Genomic DNA, 15,964 nt, shown 5'->3' with positions numbered 1-15,964 from the left:
TTCACACTTGTTGATATTCGATCTCCAAAGTGTGATGTGGAAGGGAATCTAGGGAGGGGTGTTGCATCTCCCTAATACACGCGAGGGAGATTTTTCATTTTAAGAACTTAATAGGTCAACGATCTGGCGCACACCGTACGGTTAGGCAATTTTGTATCAAAAAAGCAACAAAATTTTCCGCGTTTTGGGCAAACACACACACACACACACACTGACACACACACACACACACACACACACACACATACACACACACACACACACATATGCCTCACCCCAATATTTTATGGGGCGGACTCCTGCATGATATGATGGAGCTTTTGCATTAAAACTTATAGAATTTATATGAATATCTCGCAAACATTGTGATGGTGTTCGGAAATAGTATCCAAAGTGTATGGAGGAAAGCATCAAGCGGGGAAAGGGTAACTATTGAAAGGAGATATCCTCCATGATTATGGATTTTTCATATTTTCATATCTTTTTTAACTGAAATGACAGGTGTCGTGCATATACTTTTGATGAAATGATTCGGAAATCTACGCAATCTGAGAGAGTTTTAACGTGTCATGGAAAGGATTGAGCGGGGGAGGGTGTGGGAGGTATATCTGGTACACACTTTGGGTGAAGTATTTGGACAGTTTTTCATCATTCCAAAAGCAATGTCCGCACATCTCGGGGAATTATTGGGGGGGGGGGGGGGGAGGGGGAGGGGCAACTGCCTCCTCCGGAGCCTTCCGACCCGTCCAGGATCGGCGCCCCTGCCAGTGTGGAAATCACCGTAGACGTGTATAGGCTTATATGATAATATATAGGCCTATAATTCTAATGAACTTTACACAACCCTGTCGCTGTACACAAGTTTCGCGTCGTGCTTCGCACGGCGTCTGGAGGTCGGGCTAATTCCAATACAAAAAGCTATCATAATTATACAGAATCAGCTTTACGGCACGATTTTCCCTGTTTCAGTGGGTTGTAAATTTATTGACGACTTGTTTTGGCTCCCAGTGCCGCAAGTGACTCACTTCAAGAACTGTAAAATTTCGAACGTAGATGGCACCATGCCACTAATATTCCTTATTGCGCATGCTTGTATTTCCGGTCATACACTGGTGAAAGGAAAGAAGAGAGAAACTTGCCAAAAAAAAATCTTTTCTTCCATTGTTTAGGTAAGTTAATACACAATTTGGAATTCTCAGGGGGTTCGAATTGCGAATGTATGGTCATTTTAATTCTTTACGACATCCTTCTGTCTGAACTTGCCGTCAGTCGGGCATTGTTTTGGTCGCCGTTGTCACGCATCGAGTTATGTCGTTTGTTGTCTGTATATTCGGTCGCGTAATCACCATTCATGCTCATGTGTGTAGATCTCGTGAACGTGAACGCGGGGTGTGGGGTAGGCCTAATACCCCTTTCCCGCTGCCCGTCTCGGTGAACCACCGAGAGGTTCCCCGGTGAATTCACCGGGGAACCTCTCGGTGAAAGTTTGAGTGCCGTCGTTTCACACTGCTCTCGGTGAAACTTTCCCCTAGACGGGTTTTCTGCTCGCAACGTGGGTGATCTTATGTACTTGAGTTTGTTTTGCATCTGCGATTTGGGTTTTTTCGATCCCATGTTCGGCAAGTTTTCGGAGGAGGGACTCGTACGCGGCTAGCGTCAGCCGACGTCCCGCTCAGTTCTTCGTTCACTGCTGCCTCGATCGCTACGTAATTGAAGTCATTCCAGCCATTTGCAAAATTCATTCAAATTTCAACAGCACAAAACGTCAACGGATTTCTCCTGTACCATGTGTACACTGTAAACCCAGCACTTGACGAGAAAAGCACAAAATACGAAAAAATCAAGCAAGAGGCGCACTGTATCAGACTTTACTGGAAGAGTTAAGAGCTAGACACTAGAGGAAGACGAAGAAGGAGGAAGCATCAAATCGATCAAGTACATATGTACACTGTAAACCTATATCAGCTTTGTATACAGTACACGGCGTGCTAATTACTAGTAAACAATACAATGCCCAGCACGATGCAAAACAATGCCGTCGCACTGTGAACGCCACATTGCACACGAAACGACATACTAGTACTATACTATGTAATGTCGTGTGTATGTTTACAAACACGAATTACTAGTACCCTGTACGTGTGGATTTGGGAGGTCGAGTGCGCGCTAGCTAGCTGAAAACGTGTGCATGACCAGAAACAAAACATGACCTTTGACATAATCTGCATATTTTCCCCGGTGTTTCACCGAGACAACCTTTCACACTGGGCGCTCTCGGTGAACCACCGGGTGATCTCTCGTTGAACTATCGGTGTTCACCCAGGACGCTTCTCGGGTAAAAATTGCCCAAAATTTCATCGGTGTTTCACCTAGGCTTCCCCTAGGTTTCAACCGAGTGACCTTTCACACTGCGGGGTTCCCCGGGTGCCCCCAGGTGCCCCCGGGGAAGATTTTCTTCAGCGGGAAAGGGGTATAAGTCTAACCACAGTTGACCGAAAGATCGGTCTGTATCTGTCCGTCGGGGAATGTTCCGCGGAGACTGCGTGTGGCTTCACGGATCCCCTCCGTATACGGAGGACAGCGTTAATGGCAAAATATAAAGGAGTCCTCCGGACAGACGGATCTTTCTGTCTAAACCACAGTAAATTTTAGCTTCAAAGCTCCTTCGTCTATACGTTACCGGTACTAACTGTTAGATACTACTGTAGCGCTGGGACAGCTGGATTAGGGAGGTGACTAGGGCCAAGACAAGTTCAAGCTTTAGCCATTATATTAAATTATGTAACCTCCAGCAGTAGCTTCATGCATAGGCCCTAGACTATCTATGTCATGATTTGGACAATCAGTGTGTTCCAGAAGATCTCGAAGGCCGAGCAGTTCATTTACAACCATGACAACACTACTCATCAGCTGGGTCTGTAAGCCAACACTCAATGGCAATGCACTGCAGTTTGGATAGTTGACCGAAAGATCGGTCTTTATCTGGTCGTCGGGGATTTCCGCGGAGACTGCGTCTTGCTTCACGGAGTGATGTTTGATGACGTAAAAAAAAAAAGACTCCTCCGGACAGGTGGATCTTTCTGTCTCTCATTATATTCTGTATAATTTATGTGTAGACCATCTATACCTGTAGTACGACATAAATTCCGACTGGCTGACTTACCGGTACTGATATTTCACAGATCATCTTTGTTTTTCATGGTAAACTAAAGGGTCATGTACCGTAGTTATGGGTAAACTCGGCCTAGCGGGTAAAGTCGGCCCCCAGTGCGCGCAGTACAACTACCAGTACGTACTTGTAATGCGTGCGCTGGTGGCCGACTTTACCCACTAGGCCGAGTTTACCCATAACTACGGTACGGTACAGAGTCACATGTGACATATTATAGTTCAGCTTTTAGCAAGTCTGCCTGCTCTTTGTCTGTTCTTATTCTTTTATTACTGTTAAAGGGCAAGTCCAAGATAATGTCCCCTCGGATGCTCAAAATTCATCTTGATTTAATCAAAAAGTTATTGATATCATGTTGTAGCCAAAGAGTTAAATTATATATTTCCAGCAAAGAAAATATTTAATTATGCAAATTTATGCAAGAAATATGGCCTTAATTTGCATAAATTGAAAACAAACCTTACGTATGGGACAAATTAAAAATATTAATCTAAAATCAGTTGAATTTGTCATTGACCTAGTTCCTTTATGGATATGACCCCTGTATGAGCTAGTATAATTTCCAATTGGTAAGACAAGGTCAGCACATTAATTATGCAAATTATGCTCTTTCCCAGAACGAAGTGTCCCATACGTAAGGATTTTAGTATGTTTTTTTAAGTTTTTTCTGAAGATTTCTAACATTGACCAATCATACTTTAGGAAGTTGTAATTTATTCATTTTAACTCCAGATTAGCAAAACTTAATGTGGAAATTTAATTAGTCCTTCATCTTATAACTAATTAAAGTTTGCTTACGTATGGGACAAATGCCTTACGTATGGGACATTACATGCAAAGTGAATGGGAAAACCGCCTCTTGACATGGATGCTATGTCCTTATAGGCCTGCAGACGATGGCCAAAAAGTGGCTTAAAAAAGGCTCAACTGGCAACTATCGTATAACAAGCAAATTTTAACTTTTTTAAAAAGTATACATCCTGACAATATGCCACCTGAAATTTACTCAAAAAAATCTAATCGGAACATGCTCAAATGACGTCATCAAAATGGCCTCTTAAGAACTACAATTTTGCCAGAGTAATTGTCACTTCGACATCTCTAATAATAAAAATGGAATATTTCGGAAAGGAAGTAATTCTAGCTACAGTAATGCTATTTCTCATGTACCTCAGGTCATCAGCCATCAATTATGCTCATTTTCAGTTGAGCTGGTGAGTTGTACGCATACCAATAGCGTTTCTATAGCGACCTTACACTGACTTAGTAGAAATAAACAAAAAATTTCATAATAATTTTCATAATTTTAATTTAATTTGTTGAAATATAATAAGAATGCCTAGATATGTGTTTTTTTATGTGTCTTGTTGGTTTCAGCGAAGTGCCGAACCAATTTCCGTCTTAATCATGTGTTAATATGGGGGAAATATAGTCATTGCCATGGTAACGCTTTCATGAAAAAAAACCCTAAATGATAAAATGTAATTCTTTCTACGCAAATAGTTATAGATTAAGCTTAATAACTTTCAAATAAGTAGGTGCCCAGTAAAGGTATCCAGTCACTAGATGATTCAACTCATTGTAAGGCTAACCATGGTCACCAAAATTGTTTCCATGGCAACGAGAAAGAGCTTCGGAAACAGGTTTACGCAATGGAATGAGAGTGCAATTTCAACATATCTGTCAAGTGTCATTTTGCTTGTGTATTCTGTTTATCAAAACATATTAATATGGATGTCACATTTGAGGTAAAGAACTATGTGACAATCTGTATTAATTACATTGCATTTCTTGGAAACAATCGTGCCCTTGCTATAAGGCACGACAGCATGTACGTTTGAAACATATCATATATTCGCGTCATAGAATAATACTAGTATATGTTTTCTATATTGCCAAGAGGATAAAGGGCATTTTGGGGGCACAGGGTACCGGGTCGCCCTTCAATAAGCACCCTCTTTATCATGTAGATCTTGTCAGGTAAATCTTCTTCTATCATTTCGATGACTTTTCATTGATGTAAGAGTGTATTTGCTGCATTGCCGGACCTACTTTTAAAACCATTCACGTTAGAACAACTGTATTTGCGTTGCTAATATCCGTATTTTGTAATAAAGGCCGTTAGCGTAGGTGTAAATTTAGACACCTCCCCAAAGCTTAGCTTTGAATGTTCACCTTTTGACAATGTAGTTATTGTAGAGCAATGCTTCCTCTGTAATTTGTTGCATTTTTTAAATACAAAAGTGCCTTTGCTATACGGCACGATGGAATTTCGAGAACATGTACGTTTGGAACATATATATATTTGCGTTATATGATATTACAATGTTTTCTACATTGCGGTGAGGGTGAAGTATTTTTGGCACATCCAACAGGGTTGCCGTTTAATGCGCACCCTCTTCACTGTATAGATCTTGTAAAGTTAAGTTTCTTCTATCATTTCCATTGCTTCCCGTCGATGAAAATTGTATTTGCTGTATTGCCGGGACTACTTTTACAACCATTCACGCTAGAACAACGGTATTTGCGTTGCTAATATATGTGTTCTGTAACAAGAGGGCGTAAGCTTAGGTGTGAATTTAGACACTTCCCAAGGGATTAGTTTTAAATGTTCACCCTTTTGACAATATATTTATTGTAGAGCAATGTCTCCTCTATTAATAAGTTATAATTCTTGGACACAAAAGTGCCTTTGTTGTACGGCAAGATGGCATTTTAAAGACATACACGTTTGGAACATATATAATATATTCGCATTATATGATTTTATATGTCTTATATATTCGCCGTGAGGGTGGAATATTTTTTGGCACATACCACAGGGTTGCCATTTAATGTGCACCCTCTTCACTGCATAGATCTTGTAAAGTTAAACCTCTTCTATCATTTCCATGACTTTTCATTGTTAAAAAGTGTATTTGCTATATTGCCGGAACTGCTTTTAAAACCATCCACGCTATAGAACAACGATGTTTGTGTTGCTAATATCTACATTTTGTCTTAAGGGGGCTTGAGCGTAGGTGTATATACTTTGGACAATTCCCATGGGGTTGTCTTTTAATGTTCACCCTCTTGACGATATGGATATTGTAGAGTAATGTCTCCTCTATTAACTACAACGTATTTTTTAAAACAAAAGTGCCCTTGATTTACGGCACGATCGAAGTTTGAAAACATGTATGTTTGGAACATAGTGTATTCGCGTTAATGATATTCAATGTTTTCTATATTGCCATGAGGGTGGTGCACTTTGGGGCACATCCCACAGGATTGGCATTTAATGTGCATCCTCCCACTAAATAGATATTTTGAGGCAATGCTTTTCCTATCATTTCCACGACATTCATTGATATAAAAGTGTGTAGCTGTATTGCTGCAACTACTTCTAAAACCATGCATGCACAAAGGAACGTCGGTATTTGCGTTCATAGTATCCGTGTGATGTAATTACGGGTCTTGAGCGGCGGTGTAATTCTGGAGATTTCCCAAGGGATTGCTTTTGAATGTTCACCGTTTTGACAATGTAGTTAATGTAGAGCATTTTTCTTTTTGTAATTATATTGCATTTCTTACAAACAAAAGGGCAATTGCTCTACAACCGTAACGATCGGGAAAATGAGAAGGCATGGAAAATTGAAACATATTTGTGCTATATGCTAGTGCATGTTTCTATATTGCCGTGGGGTTAGATGATTTTGAACACATCCCACTCGATTGCCGTTGAATGTGCACCTCTTTGACTATATGATCATTGCAAAGCAGTGTCTCTACCATTTAAAAATCATGAAAAGTAAAGTGTCTTTACTTACTAGTCGGCAAAACGACTTTACATGCATGTACAAGTGAGTTTGCTTTGGCATAAATGCATGTTTTGTTAATCTATTTCAGGACCACGACGGTCAGGGTAGGGGTAATCTGGGCACTTCCCAAGGGCTTGACAAAATATATATTGTAAAGCAACGTGTCCTATATCACCTTAAATTGCATTTTACGAACATAAAAGCGTATGTGCTACACAGGCGGAAGAGCTTTTTAGAGGTATGTAACCATGGAACATTTTTCTCGTTTGTATACTGCATGTTTTTTATCGCCTTTAGGATGCATGGAGTTACTTTGAGCACCTCTCCAAAGGTGGTCTTTGCAAGTGAACCCTTTGGACTGCATAGATATTGTAGATCAATGTTGTTATTTTATCTCTACCCCGGCAACTTTTATAGAAAAAAAAATTGTCTTGATATGGCAGGAATCCAATTCAATACAATTCAATTTGATTTTTATTTCATTTTCAATGTAACAAGAACAGATCGAGACATCACTTTCTTTGTAAAAGAAAATGATGTGCGTAAAACTATGTCGAATGAAAAGAATTTACAATGATTATAGCACCATACGATAATTATACATAAACATAAAACTCAAGTGATAGTCATAAAACTCAAGGAACGACTTTTTTTGTTTGAGACATGCACTTTTGGAACGAGTGTAATTGCGTTGATATTTGCGTTGCAAAGGGAAATGTATAGAGGCAATTAATGTGGGTACTTTCCATATTATAGTACGCTCCCTTCGAATGATAACCACTTTAACTATGTCAGTGTAAGTCAAAATTGCAGAGCAATATATCGTCTGTTGACTCCGTTGAATTTCATTAAATAAAAGTTTCTTTGCTAGAGGACCAAAAGGACTGTTTAAAGGCATGTACCCATAGAACATAATTATGTATTTGCGTTGGTGCATGATTATTGCATGTCTTAGACTGCCTTTGGGTGGGGTAATTTTAGGCGTCCTCCACGTGGTTGCCTTCGTATGTGAACCATTTTTACCCTATAGAATTGTAGAACAAAAATTCTTCTATAACTTCCACTGAATTTTAATGGGAATGAAACTAAAAGGACGTTATGCACAGAGTTTTTTCGCTTCAAACAGCTGTATTCACGTTTGTATAATTATGTTTTGTACCGAGCCGTGAGGGTATAGGGATGAATTCTGGTACCTCCCTATATACGAGTCGCTTTGACTGTGCATCACTTTTTAAAGATAGAGTATTACACAAATTGTAGGAAAATGTCTCTGTCAATGCCAATTCTATTTCATGGAAATAAAAGAGTCTTTGCTAGACGGCCAAACGACTTAAAAATAAAATCTCGTACGCTTAAAACAACGGGAATCGCGTTGGTTGATGAATGTTGTGTAAATGGTCGTGGGGATAATATGATCGAGTGGGTTGACTTTGGGCACTACCTACAGGGTTCCTTTGACTGTGCCATCTTCAATATCTCAAAACCCTCAAGGATGCAAGAGATGAATCATCAAGATTCGAGCAAACCACCCTCCAAATAAAGTTCATTCATTACAAAATTAAACAAATTATAGATGTTGACACTTGTTTAATTTCGTACTTTTAAGCTATCATTATCTGTTGGATAACAAACTCTAATTTTATGATATTATTCATGCTAGTTTACTAAGGCTGTAAAGTTTGTTTTTGGTGAAGAGAAACTGAAATATCATATTTGAACACTCTTGATATGCTCATATCGGGCACTTTGATGCATTAGAATATTCCGTTGGCTCGGAACCCTTTGCATATTATGCAAGAGGCCGAGATTATATAAGTGGAAATGTTTGCATCGCACTAACTCACATTGCAAACATAGGTTTCAACATTTTCGGTGTTCCAATCTGAAACCTAGAAGCATTGTTTTCATGGAAACACTGTATTTTTATCATTAAGGGAGCTAATTTGCATACTATGCAAATGAGGCCCAGACTATGTACATGGAAATAGTTGCATTGCACTAACTGACATCGTAAACATAGATTTCAACACTTTCGGTGCACATGTTCCAGTCTCAATCCTAGAAGCATTGTTGTCATGGAAACACAGTATTTTTATCATTAGGCCTATGGGAGCTAATTTGCATATTATGCAAATGAGGCCCAGACTATGTACATGTCATGGCGAATGTTTGCATCGCACTAACTGACATTATAAGCATAGGTTTCAACACTTTCGGTGTTCCAATCTAAAACCTAGAAGTATAGTTTTCATGGTAACACTGTATTTTTATCATAATGGGTGCTAATTTGCATATTATGGAAATTTAGCCACTATGCCCCACTGGATTTCTTAGGACTTTGAGTAAGGTGTTAAGTAGCCCATAACAAGTAGCACTGCAGTGGAATTTCCTACTGCAATTAGTATAGTGGGTGAAACCCTATTTTGACTGGACTAATGTGATCTATGACAAAATGTGAATCCAGTTTCTGTTAACAGTGCTTCATTTCTTTCAGAAGTACAGTATTTGTTGCAGTAGTCCATCGAGTATAATGAGCTTGCTTTGATATCGTACAGAAATCCATGCAAGACCCGTTTCACCACTGGCATTGATTTCAGTGAGATCAGTGTCAATTAGTGTTTTCAGTTTCACTTAGCAAGTCCTCGTGACTGAAACATAATAAAAAAAGTGAGATAGCGAGACTGAAACCAGTGAAGTGAAACTGAAACCAATGAGAAGTTTGGTGAAACACCCTACAGGACTGTAAGAAAGGAACAGCCATGAACTAACAAGGGGGCTGAGGTGGAGGAGGGTCTCATCTTATATGAGAAATTGACTTAATCTATATTCTATGCCTAATTGACTTGAACAAAATGTCAGATTGTCTTATGATTGTGCCAAATGCAAAACGAAAAACAAAAAAAAAAAAAATCCAGCTACTGAGATGGAATATACATAATATACCACTAATAATGAAAATTGTGATATCTGGACAGCTGTGTTATAATGGCTACAGGCAAATTTGAGTGTAACCATGGTAGCTATGGTCTCTCACAGGTTAGGTCTCAACTCTAGTCTATTAAATTTACATACTTATATAGATTTAGAATGGTGTTTATCGTTGGGAGGGTGTTGCATTTTTTGTTTGAGAAAGAAAAATGTGTTCAGCATAAAGTTGCCATAGAAATGACCTAATTTGGGCTCAGATTTTATGAAAAGAGGTCACAAATGGGCTCAATTTTGTTTGGAGAAAGGCAGGAAATAAGAAATACATACACTGGCAACTTATCTAATGATTATAATGTCAGTTGTATAATGAACACTTGAGATATCCTAAAATTCTCATTGATTTTTTTGGGTTTTGTGGTGGCCATATTGATGACGTCATTTGAGCATGTTCCGACGCAGAAATTTCGGGTAAATTTTACTGGTAAGTTTCTTAAGACATATACTTTCAAAAGATTACAAAATTTGTTTGTTATACGATAGTTGCCAGTTGACCCCAAAATTCAGCCTCAATCCGCAGGCCTATTACATTTGTTTGGTTAATGGTTATCTTTGCACCTACTCTGAAGGATATGTCTATATATCTACCTCTCCTACTTAGTTGACCTCAGGGAGAGTGTAAGAACAGCATTATTGAGTCATTCTATGATTAAGAAAGGAAAATAAAGAATATTCATTTATACTTGTATTTTCTTATTTTCATTACAGGCTGTGCAGCTGGTCCTCAATTAACATTCCTCCTTTTAACATTGTGATGTTGGACATTTTCTTAATTCAGTTATAATTTTCAACTTAACCTCTCTACAAAATGACTTTGTCCTAGAGAATGGGATTCTCTGAGTGTCATTTTAGGTGCAGTACACTGTTCAGCATGTACTGCACGCTGTACAGCCTAAAAAGGGAAATCAAAACAATTGTGCTTGTGGCGCTCATCAATGTCAACATTACAGGTCTTACTGAAAAGAAAAATCACTTTGAGGTGACAGCAGGTAACTTTGTCAAATTACTTGAGTTGATAGCAAAGGAAAAACCCTATGAGAATTCTTTTTATTTTGATATGATGTTTAATATGTCAACTACACACCCTCAGAATATGTCATGACTTACCCGGTATCAAGGTCATGAACATGATTTCTGAAAATCCTGTAAAATGAAGACTATAGTTCACATTTGCCATGAACCACAATATCAATACTGGTTCTGTGGTTGGAGTGCTAATAACACAACTTACACAACAAATAGGGAATTGAATTTTCTTTTCTATATTGTGTTTGAAGAGACAGATGTGCTCTGAGACACCTTCATCTACTCATACTTTGTACCCCACATCTACACAATTATTAATAAGCATTGCAATCTGGTAGTGTATGATCAAATTAGGTTATTAGAATTTATCAAAATTGTAAGTTTCAGATCAGTGAGTTACTTAAGTGTTTCAAATCTAGAATTACATTTTTTTCTTAAGATTTGAATGTACAAATGATAATCTTTCCTGTATCACTACACAAGCATGTATATATGTACAAAGTATTTATAAACACAAATTTTGTCGTCTTTGGTTTCATCGACCCGAAGCTAAGCAATTTGAAAAAAAAAAAGCCTGCATTGGCACATACATTCTTCTATCTCTTTGTTCTACCACGGCTTTTAAAATCTAAAAGTTTCATTAAAATTTAATTGATTTTGCAGAAGCTAAAATTCACATGGTAAAACATGATGATTACAGAGCAAAATTAATTACTCTTGTTGTTGTTGTGTTTTGTGCTGCATTTCAAACAATTACAAAGCTCTATAAAAACTTAGACAACTTGCAAGGTAAGCCTAGAACTACTGAAAGTACCCATTTCAAACTGTATTTGCAAATTACACTGTACATGACATTTGATTTTACAATTGAAATAACTAAATCAAGACTATAAATTAGTCATGGTACATCTACATGTATGCTACAGTGTACATCAAGGTCGCAAGCTAGAATTCGCACATTTTTTTTTTCATTTGATAAGATATATTGACCAGAGTATTACAATGGGCTAGAAATAGAGTGTCAGTATACTGTATACTGTGTGTGTAGACATCATGAGGACAGTGTTAATGCATGATGGAATCCAAACTAAGACATTTAATTGTAAATTGGTAATTACTTTTATTTGTCTTATTTTAGCTTTTGTTAGGTATCTGAACCGGGAAAGTACCCACTTAGTAGTCTACTTCATTTGTTACATGTTGTAGTGTGATTTGTGGAACTGAATATGACACTATGGGGAAATTTAAAATCATTCCCATGAATACACTTGTGCACTAAAGACAAATGTCCCATACGTAAGTTGAGCCATGTCCCATACGTAAGGTGTACTTTCGTTAATTAAACCACCTTCATGAAAATATGCGCCATTCTTTTGCAGTGAAACTTTGCTGAAAGATACTTCAGTATTGTACCTTTCTTCTCTTGTAAACAGAACTTGATCAGTAAGGTACTTTCAGAGAATTTTCCATTCAAACTTTATTTTGAAAAATCCAGTTTTTCTCTGGTCCCATACGTAAGTTGCCATATTTTCCTTAATAAAATAATTAACCGAAGGTCAAATGACATCAAACTCAAACATAATATTCTTCTCAGGGCTACCAGTCCTCCTGATGATAAACAGTAAAATCCAAGTGCTCCTTCATTACTTTTCAGAGGTTTGAAATCTCTGAATGTCCCATACGTAAGGTGCGCGATATCTTGGACTTGCCCACAATCAGAAATTTTTACTTGTATTTTGATATCATCATGCATGTAAAACTACAGTTCTTGTTGACACTAGTACTTGTGATCTATACATTGAACACCAGTAACAATTCATGAAAATTCCATGCTGCGAAAGAGACTGTAGGCTCTGATTTTATTAAATTTCATGCCCCAGATATTATGGTTTTACATTATGAGCCATTGTAATGATTCATCGTACCACTCTCTAGTCCTTGGCGCACCTATATGTAGGCTGCCGTGAGGAGATACTTTTGTGTCCAATCAACTGTAAATATACTTTTCTCTCAATTTTTCTTTGTGTATTGCAGGTTTATCTGGGTGAAAATGCCACGTAAAAAGCGTAAACCAACTCAGAATGACATTGAGCGTGCTTACCATGCAGCCAAAGAAGGGAAGATGTCTATACGGCAAGCTGCCAAGAAATTCAACATTCCCAAGTCTACGCTGATTGACAAGGTCAAGGGCAAAAGTCCTCTAGAGTGCAAGAAAGGACCGAAGCAGATTCTTTCCACTGAGGAAGAAGTGGCCCTGGCAGAATGGGGAGTAAAGATGGCAGGCATTGGTTACATGTGCATTAGGACACAGATCTTGTACACTGTCAAGACCATTCTTGATAAAGATGAGAAGGAAGACCGTGGGAGAGAGAAGAGATTTGGGGAGAACAACCTCCCTGGCAAAGATTGGTGGGTGCGCTTTTGTGATCGCCATTCCAAGCTGAAGAGAGCCACTTTGCAGGTCCTGGAGAGAGGGAAGAAGTTAGTCAAGTCAGATGCTGCACTCTGCAAGTGGGAATCCAGCCTGAAGAGATTCCTCCAGCGGCATGGCGTCAAAGATCCAGCGTGCATTTTCACCTGCACTGCTAATCGCTTCCTAGTTGAAGGACACCGGAGTGTGGTGAGGTATTGCTTCAGCAAAAAGATTCGCTCGCAATCCCAGTACCTGACTGTACTCACCGCAGCCTCAGCAAATGGCAAATTTGTGCCACCAATGATTGTCTACCCGTCTGATGCGGAGGATATTGATGCCCTGGAGGATGAGGCGGTTGAAGGCACTTTCTTCACGAAGAGCAGAAATGGTGATTTGAGTGTGGAGTTGTTCTACAGCTGGATTGGGAAACACTTCCTTGAGTATGCACCATCGGGGAAAAATATTGTCCTACTTATTGAGGCCAACTGGCCCTGTGTTGACATGTATGTATCCAGGTTGTGCAAAGACAAAAAAATCACACTCTTCTGCATGCCACCACCCTCGAGTCACTTCCGTGAGCCTCTGCTGTGGGGCTTTTCCAAGCAGCTGCCAAACGAATGGAAAATGGAGTCCATGAACTTTGAACTCCTAAATCCAGGAATGAAAGTGGACAAGTATGCCTTTCCAGCAGTCTTCAGTAACGTTTGGACCCATCTTGCATCTGAGAATAATGCCAGGTTAGGCTTTGAGAGGAGCGGAGTCTGGCCATCAGATTCACAGAACCAGCAGAGGACTGTTAGTGAATCGGATCACCTGAACGTATTGTGCTTTGATGAAGATGGAAATAAAATCGAGGTTGCAATGTATGAGGAGGTCATCAGTGATATTCCTGTAGTAGGCACAGATGTCAGACAAGATAGCTTGCCTGTGGTAGAAGGGGAGCACAACAAACTTGAAGGCATCGAAGATGAGTCAAAGAATGTGCTGAAACAATTCGAAGAGGCTCAGTCTCTGACCGATGAGCAAAAGGCTGTCTTTGAGTCCAGATTCGAGGCTGAATTCAAGGAACAACATGACCTGGTGTACAATGCGTGGAAAGCTCTCAAGGAGCTCATGGTCATGAAGCAGGATACAGCAGCAGAGTACGAGAATCGGTCTGACGAGGAATATGATGATGATGATGATGACAGCCTTCTGGGTTGGCTATCTGATGAAGACGATGAAGACGAGGAGAAAGAGAATGTTCATGGTGACAGTGTCCTATACAGCATCACCAAGATGGATGATAATGGGCCTGAAAGCAAGGAGGAAGAAGATGGAGATTGTGATGATAATGAGGATGACAGCAGAAGCGAGAGTGGCAGCAATAAGAGGGAAAAGGATTGCAATGATGCTGAAAGTGACTGGGATTGTATCAGCTCCTCCTCTGAAGAATCTCTACGAGATGAAAAATTCCCACCATCCACCAGTGGACCAACAGCTTCCCCCTCAAGGACTGCCATGTCCCCTCTGAAGATCAGCAGGTACGTGCATCCTGGAGCCGCAGCAAAGAGGAAGAGGACCCATCCTAGGAAGAGTTCTCCACCAGAGAAAAAGAAAAGAGAGCAAAGTCACCAAAAAAGGTAGCAAAACTTGGACTTGGATCAGTTTCATTGTCTTCTTTATCATCTACCTATTATGTGAAAAAAAAAAACAGCCTCTAGACTATTCTGAAGTCACATGTCGACATTGACAGAGTAAGTATTCATTACTAAAGTCCTCTGGAGAAAGTGTTGTTTGAGGAGGCATAGCAGAAGCTTAATTTGTCGGATCCACTCGTCTGGCAACACCACCTTACAGAATCCAGAATTACATGTACCGTATTGCACAGAAGATACGTTACTGAACAAGTATGTATGCATTGTGTTACTGCATGTGCTTCATTCTGTGACTGGGCAGTGCTGTATAGCTCCAAAGGTATTTGTAGGTATTTGAAGTCACGTGCGGGAGGAAAAGAAAAATGAAGAGATAGCAAAAAAAAAAAAGAAAGAAAATATAGGAGAGCTCAAGGAGCATTTAAAGGGGCAATCGAGACGATGTTCATAATTTCACATATGCATACTACATAAATCAACAGCTCCATGTATAGGATTGTGAAATTTATTGTGGTTTGTGAGCAGGGAAACAGAAGCAGGGGAACTTTGAAAAACCTTAAATAAATGACACTGAACACGGATGATGACATAGGAAGCTCACATATAAGTGTGTATTTCAGACATGTTGCAGTGTAATTTCATTACAATACAGCTTGCTTGCGAGTTTACCTGTGTATAATCTATGCATGCCTTCTTTTCTGCTTTCTTAAGCCCCAACTCTTGCATTCTTATGGTGACCGTGCCATGTCATCATCCTTGTTCATTGCAATTTGTTATAAATTTCAAAAATATTCTTCTTCCTCCCAAGTATCATAGATTCTGAAACTCTGTCCTCAGTAGAACTAATTTAAATAGTTGTTCAAATGTAAAATTCTGAAAATCATCTGGAGGTCTCCTCTTCTATTGTCTGTAAAGGAATGGGACATTTACAGGGAAA

At 39.1% G+C, this 15,964-nt stretch overlaps 1 protein-coding gene across 2 annotated transcripts; it reads left to right on the top strand.

The window, feature by feature from the left end:
• Positions 1 to 1,064: 1,064 nt before the first annotated feature.
• LOC139733758 (uncharacterized) lies at positions 1,065 to 15,103 on the top strand. Of its 2 annotated transcripts, none has more exons than XM_071644563.1 (2): positions 1,065 to 1,169; positions 13,015 to 15,103. In XM_071644563.1, exon 2 carries the CDS (start codon positions 13,031 to 13,033, stop codon positions 15,017 to 15,019), a length of 1,989 nt encoding a protein of 662 aa, XP_071500664.1. In that variant the 5' UTR covers positions 1,065 to 1,169; positions 13,015 to 13,030; the 3' UTR covers positions 15,020 to 15,103. The 2 variants fall into 2 exon arrangements, with proteins under 2 accessions (XP_071500664.1, XP_071500663.1); XM_071644562.1 differs by lacking the exon at positions 1,065 to 1,169 and adding an exon at positions 2,951 to 3,070.
• The last annotated feature ends 861 nt before the right edge of the window (positions 15,104 to 15,964 follow it).

The sequence above is a fragment of the Diadema antillarum genome, unplaced genomic scaffold, assembly GCF_040938485.1.
Source record: "Diadema antillarum isolate AM-2024a unplaced genomic scaffold, OU_Dant_1.0 seq00000490_RagTag, whole genome shotgun sequence".
NCBI lineage: Eukaryota > Metazoa > Echinodermata > Echinoidea > Diadematoida > Diadematidae > Diadema > Diadema antillarum.
The sequence above is the reverse complement of the archived record's forward strand: the minus strand, read 5'-3'. Positions and strand labels throughout refer to the sequence as shown.